At 36.6% G+C, this 21,386-nt stretch overlaps 1 protein-coding gene across 4 annotated transcripts; it reads right to left on the bottom strand.

Annotated features, from left to right (window-relative positions):
• Positions 1-2,625: 2,625 nt before the first annotated feature.
• On the bottom strand, positions 2,626-20,758 carry LOC121314737. Of its 4 annotated transcripts, XR_005950145.1 has the most exons (8): positions 19,000-20,755; positions 16,603-16,693; positions 13,721-13,957; positions 13,233-13,262; positions 12,404-13,129; positions 12,018-12,146; positions 10,741-11,574; positions 2,626-7,383 (listed from the first exon to the last, which is right to left on the bottom strand). XR_005950145.1 is itself a non-coding variant. In XM_041248335.1 (4 exons), the coding sequence occupies exons 1-4, from the start codon at positions 19,175-19,177 to the stop codon at positions 12,900-12,902; spliced, it is 675 nt and encodes a 224-aa protein (XP_041104269.1). In that variant the 5' UTR covers positions 19,178-20,733; the 3' UTR covers positions 11,585-12,899. The 4 variants fall into 4 exon arrangements, 1 of the variants encoding a protein (XP_041104269.1); XR_005950144.1 differs by having other exon boundaries at positions 12,018-13,129; positions 19,000-20,758; XR_005950146.1 differs by having other exon boundaries at positions 10,741-10,848; positions 12,018-13,129; positions 19,000-20,754.
• Positions 20,759-21,386: the final 628 nt, after the last annotated feature.

Raw genomic sequence — 21,386 nt, 5'->3', positions numbered from 1 at the left:
TTTAATAGAAGTGCCCCAGACATGCACGCGTTGTGCCTTCTGTTTGTTATGGCAGGCAAAAAAGATTTTATACAGTTAAGCCAGTGTTGTTTATGTTGGGATAAACGTCTTGCTTACGCTTTTAGGTTTACATTTGTGTTATTGAAATATGAGGAAAACCAATGTGGCTCCTTTTTCAAACTAAATATATAAAAAAAGTATTTCATGTAAAAACAACTATGCCTCTTTTTTTGCCTCTGGAAAAGCAGAGTCCTTCTGAAGCCAGCTTGTGTAGATCCACAGAACAAACATTTGGTTTCCCTGTGACTTTTGTGATGAGCCAGTTTGCTGCTCAGTTGTACAGCTTGTTACAGCTCTATCCATGTGGCTCTTGACCACAATGTACCCTGGCAATGCTCCAAGTCACATTTGAGTTCCCATTGAAGTGGGAATAGGACAACCTGTACAATAGTGAATTATTTGAGAGAAATCAGGCAAGTGTGCATCCTTAGTATTTAGTTGTATTTATCATGCGGTCTTTCTATTTTTAGGAAAGTTGCTGGGTCATATGAAATGTGTTGATGTACTAAAACAGGGAAGGAAGTAAGACTCCTATTGAACATAAGAACATAAGAAAGTTTACAAACGAGAGGAGGCATAGCAGTTTCACCCATTCTAGGTTTTACAACGTGTTTGATTAGCCAGTGTATTGGTAACAAGACCAGGTGTGTCAGCTCCTAGTAATACCAGGAATGGATCCAACTGATATGCAATGAGAGCCTTATGTCCATCCCTCTATAACTATAAAGTATATGACATTAGTTAATTCTGTAAAGTAAATAACATGCTTTAAATATTTAAAGTAGTAATAATGCAAATAACTGCAGGGAGCCCACACATGTTAACTATTGCTCAGAGTACTGTATATACTAAAGTCTATTTTAAATAGTGCTTTTCGTGTAGTACATCTCAAAGTGCTTTACAATTAAAATCACAACAGACACATACAACAGTCAGTATTAAAAAACTGTCATTTAAATAAAGTAAGTTACAATTTAAGTAGATACAAATTTCAGTTTAAAAATGTATGTTTTCAGTTGTGCTTTAAAAATACCAACACTTCCTGAGTCAAGAGAAAGAGCATTCCAGAGCACAGGTGTGTAACTGCAAACTGCCCCGTCACCCTGTGGCGTGGTAGCCTCCCAGCCTGGATGATATTTACAGGAACAGAGACTCGGACACAGAAAGCTATTTTACACACCTGCGGCAGGAGCCTAATTAATCATTTACTGAATTGTTAGCTCCAGCTAAATTCCCATGTGTTTTGACAGGGAGAAATGTAACCCCCTCCCTGCCAGCTTACTGTTCACCACACACCCGTGCACCTGCAGGGCTTTTACCCTGCCACACACCCATAGAGCAGAACCTAGTTATAGGGACACTTAACAATCCAAATGCTGCAGATCACAAGCTACGCACAGGAGTTACAATGTCTGAAATGTAACTTGGAGCCAGCCCATTCAAGGCTTTATAGGACAACAAAAATATTTTAACATCCAGCCAATATAATAATAATAATAATGGCAGAACAGGTGTTAGCTGCAGAATTCTGTACATACTGTAGCCTACTGAGAACATTTTTTGATGCACCCGTTAGCGAGGCATTGCAGTAATGAAGTCGAGAAGAGACAGTCATGTAGTAACTTCTCCGCATCAGGTAGAGGGAACAGGTGGTAGTCAAGCAATGTTATGGAGGTGAAAAAATTACACCTTGGTGACACTGGATGTGAAATTGTTACACTAGGGTCAAAAAATGACACGGAGATTTCTAATTTCAGAGCTAGACCGGATTTAAATCCCATCAATAACCATGTTAAAGCTATCAAGTTTGCACAATTGATATGGAGAGCCTAACAAAATTACCTCTGTCCTTTCAGTTAAACTGCAAAAAGTTCTGTTGCATCCATAATTTAATTTCAGCCAAGCCGTGTGAAAGTACAGAAACAGACACTTCAGTTTGAGGTTTACTTTATAAATGAGTCTAAGTATCGTCCGCATATGAGTGGAAACATTGTGATGATGGATTATCTGGCAGAGTGGCAGCATATAGATGCGGAACAAGAGAGGCCCTGTATAGAACCCTGTGTGTATATATCCTGGTAAAAGCATAGCCGAAAGTCTACTATCAGCTGTCCTTTTAAACAAATGCTTGTGCTACATATCACAACTACTGCAATGACTGAAAGCATGATGAGAATTATCTTCAAAATAAATAGCCATGCTACTCTTCACTGTCATTATTCAATATGGGCTTCACTGCAGTCACAATGAAACCAAAGTCTAGAAAACAAACCAACTGCAGAGCTGTGAGAGTGTTGCACAGGTAACTTCATTTTAAAAACCTTGCTTGGCCTTAAATGCAATAGATTACATTTCATTATTTTGCACTGCATTATCATGAAACAAAGTAATTTAAAGACCACAGTATATATTGACTTATAATGACACATTTTCAAGTGAAAAAAAAAAAAACATTATGGGTGAAGCAAGCAGGAGCCACAAGTATGATTAATGGTATTATAATTAGAGAGCATTAGCGCAAGGTAACAACCTAATGAAATCAACATAATGCATTCCTTCCAACAGCTATTCGAGTTGTAACGTTCATGACTACACAGAGCTGCACTGCAATGCCTCAAAATCGGTCACCTGCTCCAGTGAATACACCAGAACCTCCAGTCTACAACACATGTGGTCATAAACTAATGGCAAATTGTACCGACAGACTCCAGAGATGTGAGTTTCCAATCTCTGGTCAGCAGTGCTGTGGGGGTGGGCAGCCTCTTTATCTTTAGGACCATGTTTCTAGTTTAGGTCTCCACCATCTTTGCATTGCGGCTGTCCCGAGTTGAATATCTTCAGAACATAACTGCCGCTCTCCGAATCCTTGATACGGAAATTGTGGTGGGCGTAGCTTGGCAGAGGACTGAGCTGAAATACGGTCAGCACAAATACACGCTTAACCAGCCCAGCAGCCTGTGATTGACTGGCGTAAGACCTGGACACTTCAGTGGACATGTTTACTAAGAGTGGGAAAGTGGCAGACCATTTAGTCTCTCTACACAGCGAGATGTGTTTATGGAAGATATATAATCTAATTTAAATTCAAATAAACAGTAAAAGAAAAAAACACAGCATTGCCTATGAGATAGCCTCTGTATGCACTGAAGCCATTTGATTTGTTTTTGTGTGTGATTCTTTTGCAATTCAAAGTTTTCTTTTCATATTTTAATTGTAGATAACAAAATAATGTCATCAATCATATCAATTTTGTAGATAACAAAATAATGTCATCAATCATATAAATTTTGCACTTTCATTAACTAGGCCTACATACAGCCTCAAAAAGTCTCAAATGTGGAGTTTTAAAACAGGTCTGGTGCTACACTAGAATAAAGAATATTCCCAGTTTGCTTGCCTCATCTTCCAGGCATTGTATCTCTGCTGAATTCCTTCATTACCACCTGCACAGCATGTTACTGGCTGAAAGTATGTCAGCTGATTAGTTACCAACAGGAAATATGCCACTGAATGACAAGGGCAATTTCACTTTACAGGAGAAATAACAGAAAGCATGGCTTGTAAACACAGATTTAGATCTAGATAATCTACAGTTGTATCAGATATCATGTTTTTAAAATGAAAATACAAGTTTGCTGACACGTGTGTCTTTTAAAACTGCTCATTTGAAACCTACTTAATGAATGAATGTGCATGGTAGAGAAAATGTAAGGAATTATTTTGTCAGCTAAAATTACTTTAGACAGAACTTTGAAATAAAAAAATGCATGTAACATTTCTGATAAACTTGGACAGCACTGTAATAAAGATTTTTTCTGAGTAGTCCATAGCTCATTGAATATCATTTAACCTTCCTTACCATAACTGTTGTGGAAATTAAAATGCTTACTAAGGAAGTTATATGAAATTATATTTGAGCTTGTTATACTAAACAGGCACAGCTTGAGTAAAGAAAGTGCAGCAAATATAACACCATTCGAAACAACCAATGAAATGTATAATGTATACAGAATATTAAAAGATATTCCCAAAATATATAGCACTTTATTAGTTATCATGAAACAGTACTGCTGTCATAGTACTTAGTGCTGAAAGATACACAAAATGTATTCAGTACTTTGTTAAGGACAGTGCTTCAGATTGATTGACTTCTTTGGTGTGAAAAGACCTTTCTGTCCAGATCATTTGTGTTTAAACTTGCATGCTGTCATTTTTACAAGCCTCCTCCTCCTCCCCACCCCCAAGCTGCACTTCTTATTCCAATTGATACTTGAGTCTGTGCTTTAATGTGACTGGAAATTAACAAGACCATGGTTGAAGTAACACTGACCCAACAATCCCTTAGACTCTGGGTGGGTGTTGACCCGAGTGCTCTGGAGTGTAAGCGAAATCCACATTCTGTTAACAAAATGTTTTTTTTTTTTTTTTTTCTGTTTTCATTCACTCTAATTTAATAAAATGTTCCTCTATACTTCCGTCTTGAATTTCATTATCTAAGCTGGTCTTATTTCCAAGAAGCAGTCATTAATGGCTTTCTAGTTTGATTGGAATAGAATCAGAAAACAAATAAATTATTCAGCTTATTTATTTGGTCTTGCAATGCTTTTTTTTTAACCTTGAATTTTGTTTAAATTCATGAAAGTTTTAAATTCTCTCACACAATGCAGCATTGCAAGCTACTTTTGTACTTTGCCACTTACCTGGTATCTAAATATAGGGCTCTATTCACAAAGCTTTAACTTATGAGTGGTTAAAGTTTTAATGAATAAAATAATATTTAGTATTCCTGAAAGTGTTCCGGGCTATTGACGGTTTAATTAACAAGTTTCATAAATACATTTTTTATGTCTTAAAGCTTTGTGAATAGAGCCCACAGTGTCAAGATAGGGACAGTTGGAAACTTGCAGTAATCAAACGGTCTATTCTGAGAACTGGTGGCCTGTTGTCTCCAAAAACTTTTTGTATGGAAATGACTTGAGTCTCCAGCTGTCTTTTGATTTTGGCAGTGGTTACAGATGGCAAGTACAGTTATTCACAGTGGATTCTAATGAACAAGAACTAAGTGGACAACATACTGATAAGGTTGGAAATCTATATAGACAAGTGAAAAGTTCAAGACCACTGTAGGGACAATGAAAAGGAAAAAAAAAAACACCTGCCACTTGCATCAATTCTTTTGTACCAAGCTATGTATTGGTTTTATGTTTTCCTAAAATGCTTTTTCCATGCAAGTTACATGTAATTGATTTGGCCCATGTCTCTTTACTGTATCTCCAGAATGGTGCTTGCAAAATCACTGCCAGTTTTTCCTACTCAATCAACTGTTGCAAAAAGAAAAAGGAATTGCCTGTTTTATGTGACTATCTCATAGCTGCCTTGTGTTGTGGATTATTCAAGGACTGGTCTCTCACTTTAATTTAAGTTTTTGCTGTCCTTAAAATAAACCCTTCAAAACAGCACAGACAAGCTTCCTGGAGTTTACAATGCAATGTAAACACAACAGCTGCATGAATGTGAGAAGGAAGGCTAATGTTGGTGCAACAGATCAATAGGAAATGCTTCGTAACTCAATAATGTCAGTCCTTAATGGAGTAAACAGACTGCTATGGTAGAGTATTTGTGTCTTGTTTTATTAAATAAAGTTCTGTGTTTCTTACAAAAAAAAAGATAATAATTGTTGTTGCTCTGTCCAATACTTAGTTTTCATTCAAAAATAAAAATAAGCCTCCCATTTTTCTCACGCTATTTTGGTAGTACTGTTCGGGTGGTGTGGGTTTCCATGTAGTTTTCTTTTAGAGAAATTCTCTAGTTGCTTGCTGACATCACTCCTATATTCAGATTTCTGGTAAGCAAACGCAGAGTTGGCTGTTGATCTAGTAGCACGAGCAAATGGATGGCTGTCAACACACAGACGATCTGCTGGCTGGTTTGGCACACACAATGGCATGCTGTTGGATTCAGGACCAGCATAATCACTGGGAAAGGAAGGCTCTTCCATTGACAGGGAGGAAATGGCTGTCTGTTGGGCAGAGTAAACCTGGGAATGTTGGGGCCTCCTCTCAAAGTAGCTCTCTATTTGTTTGTCCAGCTGATTTGCTGTAGTACAGGGCAGAGACCTGAGCCTGTGCCTGTCCACTTGAAGTCCGTTCTGTATGGCTCCCACCAGGCCTTGTGCTTGCAAACTGCTCGTCATACAATTCCTCCTTTAGAGGCCAAAGATCAACGGAATTATTTTCTATTGATTCATAGTCCCCACCTAGCCCCCACAGAAGCAGCACCGATTGGTTGTGTTATAAATGAAGCCTTGTCTATATATAATCTACCTCTCTGCTGATGCATTTGGGCTCTTCATTCTGTGTCTTCAGTCCCACCTAAAGGACCCCGATCATATGATAAATAGGTTGTGCACTTGGCATTGCTGAGAGTTGCCTTCTAAGAAAGCAAGCCTGGGCTGGAAATCTTCATGACCGACAGTGTTATGACCAGAATGGAGGAAGGAACATGCATCCTTATTAAGGACAATTCCATCAATATGCACACTGAGAATTTTATGACACCATTGTGAAAGATGATAAATAAATCATGTGATCTATACAAAAGCATTACTAGAGTAACATTCCATTAAGGTTTTTTAGTCGTGCTTTAAAAATACCAACACTTGGGAGGTTTACTCGGCAGTTAGCTTGATGCAAAACTATAGGTATAGTACATTCACAAAGTTGTGAATGTACTATACCTATAGTATAAGTCTGGAAACCCTCAATTTTGAGTTAGTGTGCAAAAGGAATATGTAATCTATAGTGCACAACTGTTAGTCTGTCAACAAGGTCTGTTCTTTAACAAATTACAGTGCATGGAAGACTAAACTACAGCACACACACATATTTTAGTGTAGTGTGAAACATGACTCCTGTAATAAACTGGTTGCCTTTATACTTTTGTACTGTCTGCTGCCAAACTATGGTTTCTGTTGTAAAGGTGACATAGTTTAGGGGGAAAAATGAGACAATGCTAGTATAGGCTTTGTCTACAATTTTAACTCATCCTTGCTCACCTGCTTTTATCTTCATGATTCCTAATGTTCAAAAGATTTCCAGCCTTCAGAGAATAGAAGCTGGGTTTAGAGACCTACTTTATGACTCTGCTCCCGAGAATGGTTTCTTTGTATCCATGCCAACATCTTCCGCTGGAGCTCTGCTATTTTAGGGTTGGCTTCCTCATTCTTCTGGCTGATGTACTGCACGACCCTCAGTCTTTTCCAGAGGTCATCCAAACAAGACCCCAGTGTGCTGACATACATTTCTTTGGCTCTTGCCAGATAGTCTGTAATAAACAGATTCAGGGGAAAAAAAAGTCAACAGAATAAGTAGTCTCATATGTGATCAGAATAGATTACACAAATGTGTTTGAATAACAGCTTGCGTAACAATAAAAAATAAATAAAAATACAGTAAACACAATGATTAAGGATGTGATTTTGGCACGATGACTTTTAGTACATTTCACGGGCGAGTTGCGGTGAAAAAAAACATAAACTCAAGGACAGGTCACAGAAAGGCCACCAAATAATGTAGGTTTAGCTACTTCAACACACAAGAGCTTTTAAATAGTACACCAAAACCATCAATATAAAGAATATTGCTTTTGACTGCTGGCAAGTTTAAATCTTACAAAACTTAGTTAAAGGTCCTTTCACACCAACGTAACATTCTTTTTTTAATTTTTATTTTTAGAATACTGTACGATGCAGGCTTTCACATCGGCTGTGTAGCGAAACAGACGGTGTTTGAAATACATTGTGTTCCTATTTCTCTGTGCACGGCCGACGTAAATGTACATATACATATATATATAAAACAGCATGTCAAATAATTGTTTTTATTACCAAAAAATGAAACTTTGTATGTTCTTCAATAATAAGAACAAGATGTTTAAATTGGTTGTTTATGAGTAGCCTACAGAGCACTGACCCTTGGTAAGAATAACAAAAAAGTTAAAAAGTCAAATCACACAGACAGGCACTGTGTCCAAGAAGCGGGGCATCACAAAGATCAGAAAAAAAGACTACAAAACAGATAAAACTCTCATTTTAACTACAGTTTGCAGGAAATTAAAAAAAAATATATATGTTCAATGGCAGACTGAAGTATTTTGTTTAGCAATGTTTAGTTTTAGAGAAAGTGAGTATTTTCAACAGACTACTTAGGTACACTACATTGTATGAAAAAAAGTTTCAAGAAATACAATGTAAGTAGTAATTAACGTATTTTGAAGTTGCAAGCCCACTTTTGTTTAAAAAAATAAATTAACATGCGCTGTATGTATGTGAAGATCACAACCAAGAGTTACAGTAACATACGATTTGTGTTCATTTACATGCTCGCTCAGCTACAAAATACAAATCTCATTCGCTGACCTACATAGCTACACGTAAATGCAGTGTGGATACACAACCAAACAATTCACAGATACTTGCTTATTTGTATTGCATTTAAGGATATAAAGGCAGCACCAAACCAAATCCATTTCCAAATTCACGATTTTCGTTACCTCTGTGTCTCCTTAACAATGATCTATAAAGCTTACTGTAACAAACGTACAAGTTTTATGATAATGGTTCTCAATGTTGTTATGACAAACTCACAGGGAACTGAAGATCTATTTATTGTGATTTCTCATTACTTTGAATTTCTGATGTTTACTCTTCAAAAACTGTGCTGTACACAGCAATTACATAAAACATATATTACAGGACTTTTATTTAAAAAATAAATAAATAAAAAGAAAAAACTGTGTATCAGCTACAGCTATGGCCAAAAGGTTTGCCTCACCCTACAGAATTAACAAATGCTGCTTCATAAAGTTAAATGAAACCTGCTGAATAATGTTACGTTAACATACTGAATTACAAACCACTTTCTAGTTTTCCATATACTTAATGAAAAACTGATAAATTAAAAAAATAAAAAAATGAAATACTGTACTACTAGTATGGCTTCTTGTACAATATCATTTTGTAGTTTCTTTGATTACATGCTATTACATAAAATATCTAAATTATGTTCATATATAGATATTTGTAATGAGGTCTCAATCCTAAAATTCTAGGCGATTCAAAACTTTTGGCCATAGAGCTGGTTCAGTACAGAATCTTATAGTCACTGTTCTCAGCTTTGGCGACAATTGGAAACTCCTGACCCTGTTCAAAGGGCCAGTACCTTTTTTATTTTGATCATGTTGTTTATTTAGTTTGTGCATCTCCTGAGTCTTCCTGCTTCCGCTATTACGTACAACCCCTCATAATTCACATCTTTCACAACATAAAAACTGTCTGACATAAAAACTAAAAAAAAACATGCCTCAGATAGCCACGAGACCTTGTGACGGCAGTATCTGGGTCATGTGGATTCCCTGCAGTTCCTTGTAATATTTTAATCGCCTAATTTGACAGTATACACTTCCCTTAAAGGGTTTTAAAGTTTCAGCTCAAAAAGAATCAACAATTGTGTGGCAGGGTGGAGGGAAAGCCGTGCACATGACTAGGGGGCAGGGCAAAGCCCTGCTGTTTAAATGTATTGCTTATTTTAAAATGGGTGTATTTATTGTGTTTTTGTAAAAACTAGTGTTTTGTTATGGTTAGTATTGATTTAAATGTATGTTGTGTTTATTTAAAACACACTATGATTAGGGCTTCTGATTTTTGGTTTTAACCGATAACCCCTCACCCCCCGTCCCACCCCCCAATACAAAAAAATGAAAGTGGTGGATAGCCAATAAACACTGGAAAAACTGTGGAAATGGTTAATCAATTCACATTGACTTTACCCTTTTCCCATGAAAAAATTAAACCTACTGCAAAAATAATAATAAATACATTTCCCAGTGCTGCTGGGCAATGTCCCACGTTACTGACTGCATCTATCATTGATTCGTTCTGAATACTTTAAACCCGCCCCAACTACTGAGTGACAGCACATTCCTACATTTCTATTGGAGACTCCGTGCATGATTTAAAATGAGGTTACAATCAGGAATGAGGGCTTGTTAGCGGGATTTAAAGCTGTATTAGTTAAGATATGGATGATTTAAAACAGAATTCTGGCGAAATGTACAATAATGCCAACACACAAAAACCCCAGAAAAATGTGCCTGTGACCATAGGGATTTTGTTGTGGAAGACAGCAAACAAAAGAAGGTACAACTAAAGGTGCAAGTACTGTCAAGTTACTACTATACAGATTAACTGAAAAAAAACATGCTCAAGCATTTTGGAAAGTAACTGAAAAACGGTAATTTCATACTGTATACCAAAAATGAAAGCCCCGGAAAAAAAAACGATTTACATAAAACTCAAAAATAGCTAAAAATAACTTAAACTTGAACTTATTTATAGTACCCCCCCAATGTTTTTTTTTTAAAGAGTTACACATTTAGGCTTATTTTTGATAGCCTTACCTCAAAATTCATAGCATTCCCTCTTAATGACCACTGAACAAAAAAAAAAAAGTTACATTTCCAGCCAGCCAGCACAATCACAAAAAAGACACATTGGCAAAACTCACATACAAACACAGATATAAAACAGTCCTAAATGAAGGCCATTACATTGTAATTATTTACACTGTGCTTACTGTAAATATATACTGAAAAGTTAAGAAATATATTGGTTTTAACACTGACCTACAGCTGTGTTAAGGTCACACATAAGCAACAGGTCTCGAACTGTCACCAAAAGATGCACCACAGTGGCGTGCTTATACATCGTTACGTCTTTTTCACTTGGTTTACCTGCAAGACCAATTTTTTTATTATCATCATTGTTATACATAAACAGAGGGGTCATTCTGCATCAAATATTTTGTTTTACATCACATATGGATGTACCTGGAATAGTATAATAAAATAATCATGTGCCAGCAAAGTGAGCATCAAGGTGAACGGCTTTCCCTTAATGGTTGTCAAGATCTCTTTCAACAGGTAAATCAACCTAGTCAGATGAGACTGATTCCTAGTTGGATAACCTAGTAAAAGTCTGATCAGTTAAGAGCAATTAAGATCAGTTTAGCGGGAGCCTGACTGCTCATATTGCTGGTAATTAATTATTTTATTATAGTTTTTCAAAAAACTAAAATAGCTGTCTTAGAAAGAGCTTTCTATATTCCATAATCTCAAGACATTGATACAAAATACAATGTAGACAACACTGAAGATACTGTACATAGTTGAGCTGATAATTTACACAGAAACCACAGTTCACTGTTCCATCAAGTATTTGCTGTCTACATGCATGTAAACCTTGAAACCTTGATTAAGTAACTATAACAAAATATCACTAGTGAGTGAACAAAAGTGGTGGCACCACTTTTTCCTGCCGTTTCAACAAGAACCGAGTTTGGTCAAAAGTCAGAGTAGCAAAGTCCCCCAAGACAGCAGCAGATATGCCCAGTTCTTTTGAACTAAAGAGAACAGGGGATACAATATCTTGAAGTAGACAGTAGGCTCTGTATTGGCTCTCTGTCAAAACACAAAAATAGAAACAAAGCTTTTTCAAAAAACAAATTATTATTAATCAAACCTTATGAATCTCTGCAAACTAAACACGCTAAAAGGTCACCACAATTCAAATACTGTGAAAGCCCCTCACAATCTGATGGGGTACATTTGGAATATTTTGGCATATGGTTAGTTTCATATTCATTAAAATACAATTGTTAACTGACACTGACCTAAAAAATGTGTGCAACTATAGGTATGTTTTTGTTATACTTAAAAATGAAGTCAATTTGATTAATTAAGTCTTGACCAAGATAATAAAGTAAAAACAAAACAAATAAAACACTACATTTTGAATGTATGTGGATTTGTTGGGGATATAATAGTAACAATCGTGAGTTCAAGCTATAATTCACAGTAAGCATGTCTGATGAATATATATTCGATTGTGTTAAATCTGATACCTGATGCTTGGACCTCAATCACAGCAGTGTTCCTCGTTTCTGTCTTGGTTTTCTCTGGTATCACAGGCCTGGCAGCAGAGCCTACTTCTTTGGGGGTTGCACAGGCAAACATATCTTCTACCTTTGTATCTTTAAAAGAAAATCACATTTTACAGCTTATTTTTTCAAAGCTGACACATTTTGAAATTGGTTCATGACATACTCTAGGTGCATTCCACTTATAATGGATCCTAGTATGATGGACTATAAAGTATACACCGTGTAAGATGTTCCAAGACGTAGGTGTTGATAAAAACTGAAGAAGTGTGTGTGGTTGATAAAAGATAAGTGACAATGCTTTATTTTCCTAATAAAAAATAGCACTGTGTAATCCTTAAGTGGCTCACCCGGTAAAAGCATGTGTGGTGTGCAGGGTGAGTCATACAGTGAAAGGATCACAAATACATGTTCTTGGTTGTGTGAAGTTGCTGATCTTCACTTGGGATTCCACAGGGATCAGCACATTAGCATTGACACTGGCTGTGGGGGTTAGGGAGGCAAAATCGTCAGGGACTGTTTCTCAACAGGCTACAGCAGCCCCTACTGGCCAGGTGCCCAATGAGCTCATACGGACATCTGCAGGGCTGGCATTTGTCCTCCAGAGGCCAGTAGCTCCTCATCAATCTTTATAGAGCTCCTGTGTGTAAAAAGTTAATGGGCTTTGGTTTGACTCTCATTCTTGCTTTTGGCTTTGGGAGGAGCAGCAACTGCATTTGTCAGCTTGGATCTCAGCATTATGAAGTTGGCGAGCGGATCCAAATCCTCCTGCTGTGGTCTCCATTCTGTGCCCTTGTTGCAGGGGCCTTTTATGTCTTTTTCAGACCTGCCGATAATGAGACATTTTTAGGCTGCACTGGAAGACCTCCTATTCCTTCCAGCACTTGTTTGGTTTTTGTAAATCTCACTGCTGGTACTGCTTCTGACCTGAGAAGTCTTACTTGCAGGGACGTCAGCAGCTGTATGTTGTGCTTTCTGAATATTATTTTGAACATTGGTCTCATTTTTATTTTTTAAGTCTTTAAGAATGGATTTGAGTTTATTTTCAGGAGGTGTGGCACAGCGTCTACGGTATTCTGAAATGAAGAAAGGTTATGTTTTATGAATCCTTGTTAAAAAGCACAGGACAGATAGAACATTTTAAATATCCAGTTTTTATAAAGGAAGCATGATGCTGACCTGCGTCCATGCTGGAATTTGTCAAAATATCTGCAGAATGAAACAAACAGTAAAAAATTTAAAGTTTAATCATCTAAAACTTCAACATGCTCAACCAGAATTGTAAGCTACAAGAAACTAAGTGAAAGACACACATTTCAGCTAGTGCCATCTAAATGTACAATACATTGAAAACGCGCTCTTGTTCACCTTAAATTAAAAGGTGTTTTACTCTTCCGTTAATTTTCAAATCATTAAAACATACAAAATCTTGTCATGAAAAAGTAGATACAAAGTCCATGTAAAAGAAGAATTTTGCATTTAAAAGTAAAACACAAATGTTTCAGGACCTAAAGTACACAAAGCAAACATCTGTAATTATATTGACCTTTTAGTTCTAGTGCTTAGAATGCTTATGGTGCCTTTATCCTCCTTTACTTCTTTTTAATGATTATTAAAAAGTCAGTAGGCCCAGCTTTGCTATCAAAGAAGATGATCTAGAAACTTACTGCCTAATTGGATCAAGGTGAGGGTAGAAAATGTTTCTGCTTTAGCTGGTGGGAGTTCTGCTGCACTATGTGCATCTGTGTTCAGCATCTCCAAGAGGCTTGGCTCATCTGGGTTTAAGTGTTTATAGACAAGTCTTTCTACAGTTACATTTACTGAAGGGTCTGGCTCAACACCCATCATCTGGAAGACATCTGTAGCAGGATGGCACTGCAAACTGGACTTCTGGACTTGAGGTTCTGCGTAACAGGAGCACAAAGACACATTCTTCAACTGATATGAATGTATTGTAACTGGATTAACAATGAAGGTTAAACACAATATGAAGTAAAAAAGGCAACAAAAAATTATGCAAAGGTTAATCGTATGGCCAATTAAAGTGTTTGAACAGTGTCACCTGTGTTGGAGGTAGCTTACGGTACATTTTTCATTGGCAGTCACAACTTTAGTGTTAGCAGTGAAAGTGTGATGTTTCTTACCAATAGTGAGAAATACAGTGTTTTGAAGAAGTATTCACCCTGTACCAATAATGTCACATTTTGTTGAATTACAAATACTGTGTGTTCAGTTTTTCAAACTAACTTTTTCATTCAAAGCTGTAGTGGTTAAACTGAACACTGTTATATGAGGAGGAGGTTAATGTGTGAGCAAAACTTGTAAAGAAAATGTACAAAATGAAATTTACTGGTTGCACAAGTATTCAGCCCTTTAAGTCAGTACTTGGTTAAGCTTCTTTTGCAGCAACCACTGCTATGAGTCGTTTTGGATAGGTCTCTACTAGCTTTGCACAGTAGGATGGTGAAATCTTTGCCCATTCTTCACAGGAAAATTGCTTCAGTTCTGATAAGTTTGTTGGGGATCGTCGATGGATTGCAACCGTCAAGTCTCACCATAAATTTCCGATTGGATTCAAGTCAGGACTTTGACTGGGCCACTCAAGAACATTAATTCTCTTCTTGTTCAACCACTCCAGTGTGGCTTTGGCTTTGGGTCATTATCCTGCTGAAATGTGAATTTCCTCCCCAGTTACAAAGTCTTGGCTGACTCAGGCAGGGTTTCCTCAAGGATTCACCTGTACTTTGCACCATCCATTCTCCCCTCTATCCTGACAAGCTTACCAGTCCCTAACATGATGCTGCCACCACCATGCTTGACAGCTGGGATGGCACTGACTGGGTGATGTGCAGTGTTGGACTTGCGCCAGATGCAACGCTTGGAATTTAGACCGAAAGGTTCAATGTGTGTCTCACCTGACGACAAAACCTTTTTCCACATGTCTGCATTATCGTCTACACGCATTTTTTCAAACTCCATCTGTGCTTTAAGATGATGCTTTTTAAGTAATGGCTTCTTTCTTGCCACCAGTCCATACAGGCCAGCTTTGTGTAGGGACCAGCTTAATGTGTGAACACTGACTCCCATCTCAAATGCAGAACTTTGCAGACCTCTCAAGGTCATTGTTGCCTTCAGAGTTACATCCCAAACCAGTTTCCTGCTTGCCCAGTTGCTCAGTTTGGGAGGACAAACTGATCTGGGTAGTGTCTGGGTGGTATGATGTATCTTCCACTTCTTAATGATGGACTTCACTGTGCTGAGAGAGATAATCAGCACCTTTGAAATTTTCTTGTACCCTTCTTCTGCTCTGTGCCTCTTTACCACTTTATCCCTGACTTGTTCTGAAAGCTCCTTGGTCTTCATGGTTTCTTTGCTGGATCACTATGTGAGTTTGAAAGCTTGAAAGTCTTTATATACCTGAGGGATCTACAATTTAAACCATTTTGAGTACACACAGGCTGAAACCATTTCACTAATTGTGACCTTCCAAACAAATAATTTGCACCTGAGTTGATTTAGGGATGCAGTAGATTCTACATGTAAAGTCTAATTTTAAAGTGTCGTGGAGTACGCTCAGGTGCCAACAAAATGTGAAAACTTTGCAGTGGGATGAATACTTCTGCAAACCACTGTATGTTGAGTCTCTGCCAGCCATCTTTTCAGACACTTTCAATACTTTCTAATGCACTGTTCATTCAGTTACAATAGACCTGAAAGGTCTGTAGGCTAGATGTCTCTCAATATCTCCAAATGTTGGAATGGTTTGATATTTACTATAAACATTATTTTAGAGTGAGGACTCCACCCCCGACAGACTGTGAATGAACTCTTAATGGTCAAGAAGTGGGTGAGTGCTAATTACCCATGAATGGGATATTAAGCTTGCAATGGTGTGTTGCTAATTAAAAAAGAGAAGAAAATAAATAAGTAGAAATAAATAACATAAAACAAAGACATGAATACTAAAAGGACTGGTAGAAGAGGGGAATAAAATAAAAATAAAAAGATGAGATGGCAGAGGAGGTCTAAAGTGGCACATTTTTCTAGTACAGTGGTTATTTCCAAAAGGGCTATCAGTTATTAGTTGTGCTATTGCTTGTTTCTTTTTTGTTCTTTCTTGCATTAAGCGTATTGGTTGCATATAAAACCAAAAGGTAATCGAATCAAGCAATTTAAAATTGTGCAGTGAGACTGCACTCCCAGTGGTCCCAATCATATTTATGTAGTGTAAATCTTGTGGCTACTAATTTGCTAGTTTCACCAGTATACTGAGCTGTACATTTGTTTACAATAAATAACAGCTGACAAGGTCACCATAAAATTTAGCAGGCAACTATTATTGTTCATGCACAGATACAGAGAAAATTAAATACTGGACAGAACTCAGAACCATGCTGACTGATTGTAAACGTCATAAAAAGTAAAGAAAAGGTGACCAAATAAATGGCATTTGAAGTTATTTAGCCTTGAACAAATACTACAACATGGGTACAATCTTCCCCGTATTCCATGAGACTCTAACACATCATGTCCTACAGGACTGCTTTACCTGCAAGCATCTGACCCAGGAGAGCAGCGTGATGTTTCTCTCCATGCCAGACTCTACTCTCCATGATTTCTTTACCAGCATCAGGAAACATCTGACAAACACAAGATCAAAATCAAATGGTACAAACCTGTGTACCTGGTTTGAACTGTTTAACTTCCAATTGCATCTGAATGGTTATCTCCCATTTTAGTCAGGAAACAAAAACTGGTAAGAAGATTGTATTGGTTTTCTGTTACAAGAATGCAGTTGCTGCAAAAGGCTGGCCCATTGGTCTCGACCGTTAGAGCACTCACAGCAGCTGACTATCGCCTAAAACAAGGCGAAACCTGATGCAAGGTTGGGAAAGGGAAGGTGGCGTGTAATGAAAAGAAACAACATGGGTGGAAGGGTCTTGTGAGAATATATAGCATGCATTGTTTTCTGATTAACTGTAAGAATTTAGTTCCCTTTCAGAAACCGGAAATACTCAAAAAGTTAAAATTCATATGAAACAATGTCAAGTAAAGAAATGTTTAGCAGGGTTCAACATTAACCATGGCCCGGTGGCCCAGGGCCGGTAGAGAGCGCAGTTTGGCCAGTAGTTATGATGCACCACAGGCCCGACTGGGTCGGTTACATTTAACTAGTATATATATATATATATATATATATATATATATATATATATATATATATATATATATATATATATATGGCTTCCGTTTCAGGAAAATGGGCCAGTGTGTCAAAAAGCTCAAAATTAATTTACAAAAACATAACTACGAACTAATCCTAACTTTCCCGCTGTGCGTCATATTTGTTGTACAGTCAGAATCTGGGACTATGTTGTGTTGGTACTCGTTCCCGCGGCAAATCTTTTACAAATCGGGTTTTCTACAACAAAGCAACCAATGAGCCAAAAGGGAAGTGCTGAAATCAATAAATCATAAAGAATGTAATTATGAAAAAATATGAAGACGAACATTTAGAGTGGAGGCTTCATTACGACAGAGGAAAAAAGTAATGTTTAGCCTTGTTTGGTGACAACGCTCTGAGTAGGATTGTTATTATTTTGTATTATGAATATCGTTTTGATGATCATTTCGAATAGCTTCCTATTTGAATACACAGGGTGCAACATTTTTTGTGTTTTCGATTACCCGAACTCTGGTCCCTTACGCTACCAAGAGTAAAAGGCAAATTCGTGTGCACATGCAGACAGCAAAACAGTGTAATGTAAAATTTAGAAAGTGTTCAAACAATGTCCATGACGAGATTTCTTCGCTTTGTACCCTACTTCCTTAGGTACAGGTTTTTTCATTTGTTTACGGAATTAAAATACGCCGAACTCAATGAGCAGCAACGTCACAGCACGTAGCTCTTCCAATTAAAGCAACAGTAGCATAATATTGCGCAAACCACCAAATAATATTTTTTGCTGTAGTGTATTCAGAATAAAATAACACCTATCATATAGCAACCCAAATATTCTACATCTGCTTAATTCTAAAAAATAATAGTTATAAAATAATCTTAATAGTGTAAATATTGTAACCTGGTCAAAACAATGGACAATACATTCCAACATTACAATAGTTAAACATTACTAATTACAACTAGCCATAAAGTACTGACATCAGATGAATCGAATTCAAATTACTGTAAATAATTCAAAACAAGGCTACCTGGTTGTACTTTTAATGGTCAGTGCAAATGTTTGCGTTACTCCATCCATTCACTGAAAGTCAACAGTAAATGTTTTACATTGAACTACAGTCCAGGGTTAATAATTCCTTTCTAACTCAAAGTATATTGCCTTTTCTTATAGTTACTGCATTGTTGTATTTAGTATGTCTTTATATTCAATCATAACATTAAATTACCTTTCTAATTTCAATGTTACCCAAGTTTGGATTACCGTACATCTTTTAGCACTTGTTATATACATGTTAAATGGCTGAAGTAACATATATTGAAAGGCCACTTTCTTTTGAGACGTGGGCTCTCTTTGTTTACCATACACAGTTAGAAACATACCGAAATTAAAAACCATCATAAAAAAAAATGTATAAATATATTGGGCCCGATAAAATTGCATCCAGGCCAATAAAAACACTAGCTCAGTGGCCCGAGTTGCCAGTAGTTAAAAATCTAAACGTAGAGCCCTATTTAGGCTAGTGCCTTAATCACTATACTGTACGCTGAAAGAAATAGTAGTAGAAATCTGTGTTTACTTAAGTGTATTATAAAATGTACTTTATAATTGTCAAGTCCGCCATCTTGACGGTCATAGCCTGCAGCAATCGGAGAATACAGTAGTACGACAGTTCAGTTAGAGAGACTACATTTACTTTTAGTATGCAGGAGACAGTTGGATGCTCAAACAGAAGAGGGAGGAAGGAAGGAGTTTCTTTTTACCGAATTCCTGTCGAAGATGAATGTCGTAAGAAGTGGTCATCGGCAAGAAGAAAAGATTTGACACCAACTCAGCACACACGACTGTGTAGCGAGCACTTCGCGTCAGGTAAATTGCGATTATCCTACTGTGTGAAAAAAAAAAAAAAAAAAAAAAAAACTGAACAAAAAGTTTGTTCATTGACAATAATGTAGGCAATGGTATTGATATATCTAATAAATCAAGCGTATGTCAAATATCATGTTGAGCAATGCTGAATAGGGTTAACAGCTTTAAAATGCATTAAAAAAAATACAGCAGAGTGCTTCCAAACAGCATCAGCTTCATCACACTTTACTATGAAGACACACTGTAAAATTGTACAACAGATGTTTGTTTCATCAGTACATTTTGCTGGCCAGTCTTTGTACTCCGTTGTACTTTGTACTTTACAGTATACTGACTTTATATGTTTTCAAGCAACTAACATTTCTACCAATAAATGTGCTAGAGTCTTTGTAACTCGACAGTTGTGCACAATGCATACATAAATATATATTTATAATATTACAACACTTGACCTGGCAGTAATTAAAAATATCTTCATGGCATGTAGGTGCCACACCGTGGGATCATGCACCCAGCTAGCTCTGAAGTACTTGTAGCTGTCTGTACTTTTAAATGCCTTCATGTACTCGCCTGTGTAGGGTGATGGAGTTTCAACCAAGTACACTTGGTAGTTTTATGGCACTTTTCAGCAGTGTAAACACCTGATGCACTGTCTAAGGATCACACGCTCTGATAACTGCCATTTTATTTTTATACATGTCGAATTCCAGTTCCCTGAGGTGTCTGGTATGTTCGGTTCGTATAATTGTATCGTACTTGTACTGAACTTTCCTTTTACTGAATTTTTCTTTAAATTCGTACTGAGCTTGTATGGTAGTTTTGACAGCTTCACAGCAATGTTAGACCATCACAACGTTACTGCAAAGCCTCTATACCCCTAGCAGTGCATAATTACCTGTTATTGTAAAGAAAAGTGCCCAAGCTGTATTGAGTCAACAACCTTTTTCATTGTTAATGTAAAACATTGTTTGGATCATTATATCCTTACACTAAAGGAAAGAAAATGTCCTATGGTATTTTCTTTTCAATAACACAATAATCAAATTAATTCTAAACATCCCAAACATACTCTAAATGCCACTGTTGCTGTGCACATCAACTTACTTTAAGTACATTGGGGACAGCTGTTCAAGGCTGAACTCCTTGCATGATAAACTGGTTCTGGTCTGCAGGGCCGACGAGGTCGTGTGAAAGAAGGGTCTACTTCCATAATGGTGTACAACCTGGAACTAACTGATGAGAGGTTGGGGGATTCAAAATGTGGCATATCATACCTCCCACAGGTTAAACAAAATGAAACACTGGCATAGCACAGCCCATGTTAAATAACCTTTACGTAGCTCCTATGACCTTCACAGGTTTAATTTCTAGCAGTGCATAATATTACACACATTGAGACAGACTCTCAAATTATTATTTTTTTTTACTACAAAATAGCACTTTTTTCATAAAACTTAAATTTCTAGCAGTTATTAGAATCATCCAAAGACAAATGCATTCAAGACCAAAAATAAATGGCAGGTTAAATATTATATAGTAATCAATTTATTTTTATATAGTGCCTGTCATGCCAAACCATCCCAAAACACTTTACAAAACAAGCAACAATTAAACTATAATATCAAACACTAAATACAACAATTAAAAATACTAACAATTCAAGCATGTAATTCACAAGGCCACTGTCTCATTGCCTATATAGTTCAACAGGGATGTGATTATTTGAAATTAATCTATCCCTATACATAACAATGTTTACTGAAGGAATGTTTTTATGTTTTGGTGTATTATATGCAGTTTTTAACTTTTTAGATTGTTGTAAATGTTATTTTTAAATGTATTCTCTATAAACTTTCTCAAAAATCATTTTAAATATTGAAAGAAAAAAGTTGAAATTCAAGTTGCATTTTTTAGTTTCAGCCAGCAGATGGCAATCTTTAATAGTTTATGACAGCTATGGTATAGCTGGGCAGAAACTACAATAATGTATAACTATAAAGAAGCAATCATTAGGTAGAGTTTGGAAAAAAAAGAACCAATGAAATATACACATTTTAACATGTTGACTTATTAGATTACCTGCTATTGGCTTTAATCATACACGTTATTATGGCTTTTATGGGTTACACTTAGGGTTATGACCAATGCCCCTACATTACTGCCAGTGGTGACTGAACTTCAATATCATTTTAAATTTTTATGGTAATTAAAATGGTACTACTAAGACTAAGAACAGTTAACACTATATATATATATATATATATATATAGATATATATATG

This window comes from Polyodon spathula, chromosome 1 (genome assembly GCF_017654505.1).
Source record: "Polyodon spathula isolate WHYD16114869_AA chromosome 1, ASM1765450v1, whole genome shotgun sequence".
NCBI classification, from domain to species: Eukaryota; Metazoa; Chordata; class Actinopteri; order Acipenseriformes; family Polyodontidae; genus Polyodon; species Polyodon spathula.
This window is presented reverse-complemented; position numbering and strand designations above follow the sequence as displayed.

What these genes read in the sequence shown, in the direction of transcription:
- LOC121314737 (XM_041248335.1), bottom strand. Translation starts at nt 19,177, where the DNA reads ATGAACAAACTTTTTGTTCAGTTTTTTTTTTTTTTTTTTTTTTTTTCA. An exon ending in TCATCTTCGACAGGAATTCG is followed by an intron (nt 13,958 to 18,999) that starts GTAAAAAGAAAC and finishes CCTGTTACGCAG; the next exon opens with AACCTCAAGTCCAGAAGTCC. An exon ending in AAATTCCAGCATGGACGCAG is followed by an intron (nt 13,130 to 13,232) that starts GTCAGCATCATG and finishes TCTTCATTTCAG; the next exon opens with AATACCGTAGACGCTGTGCC.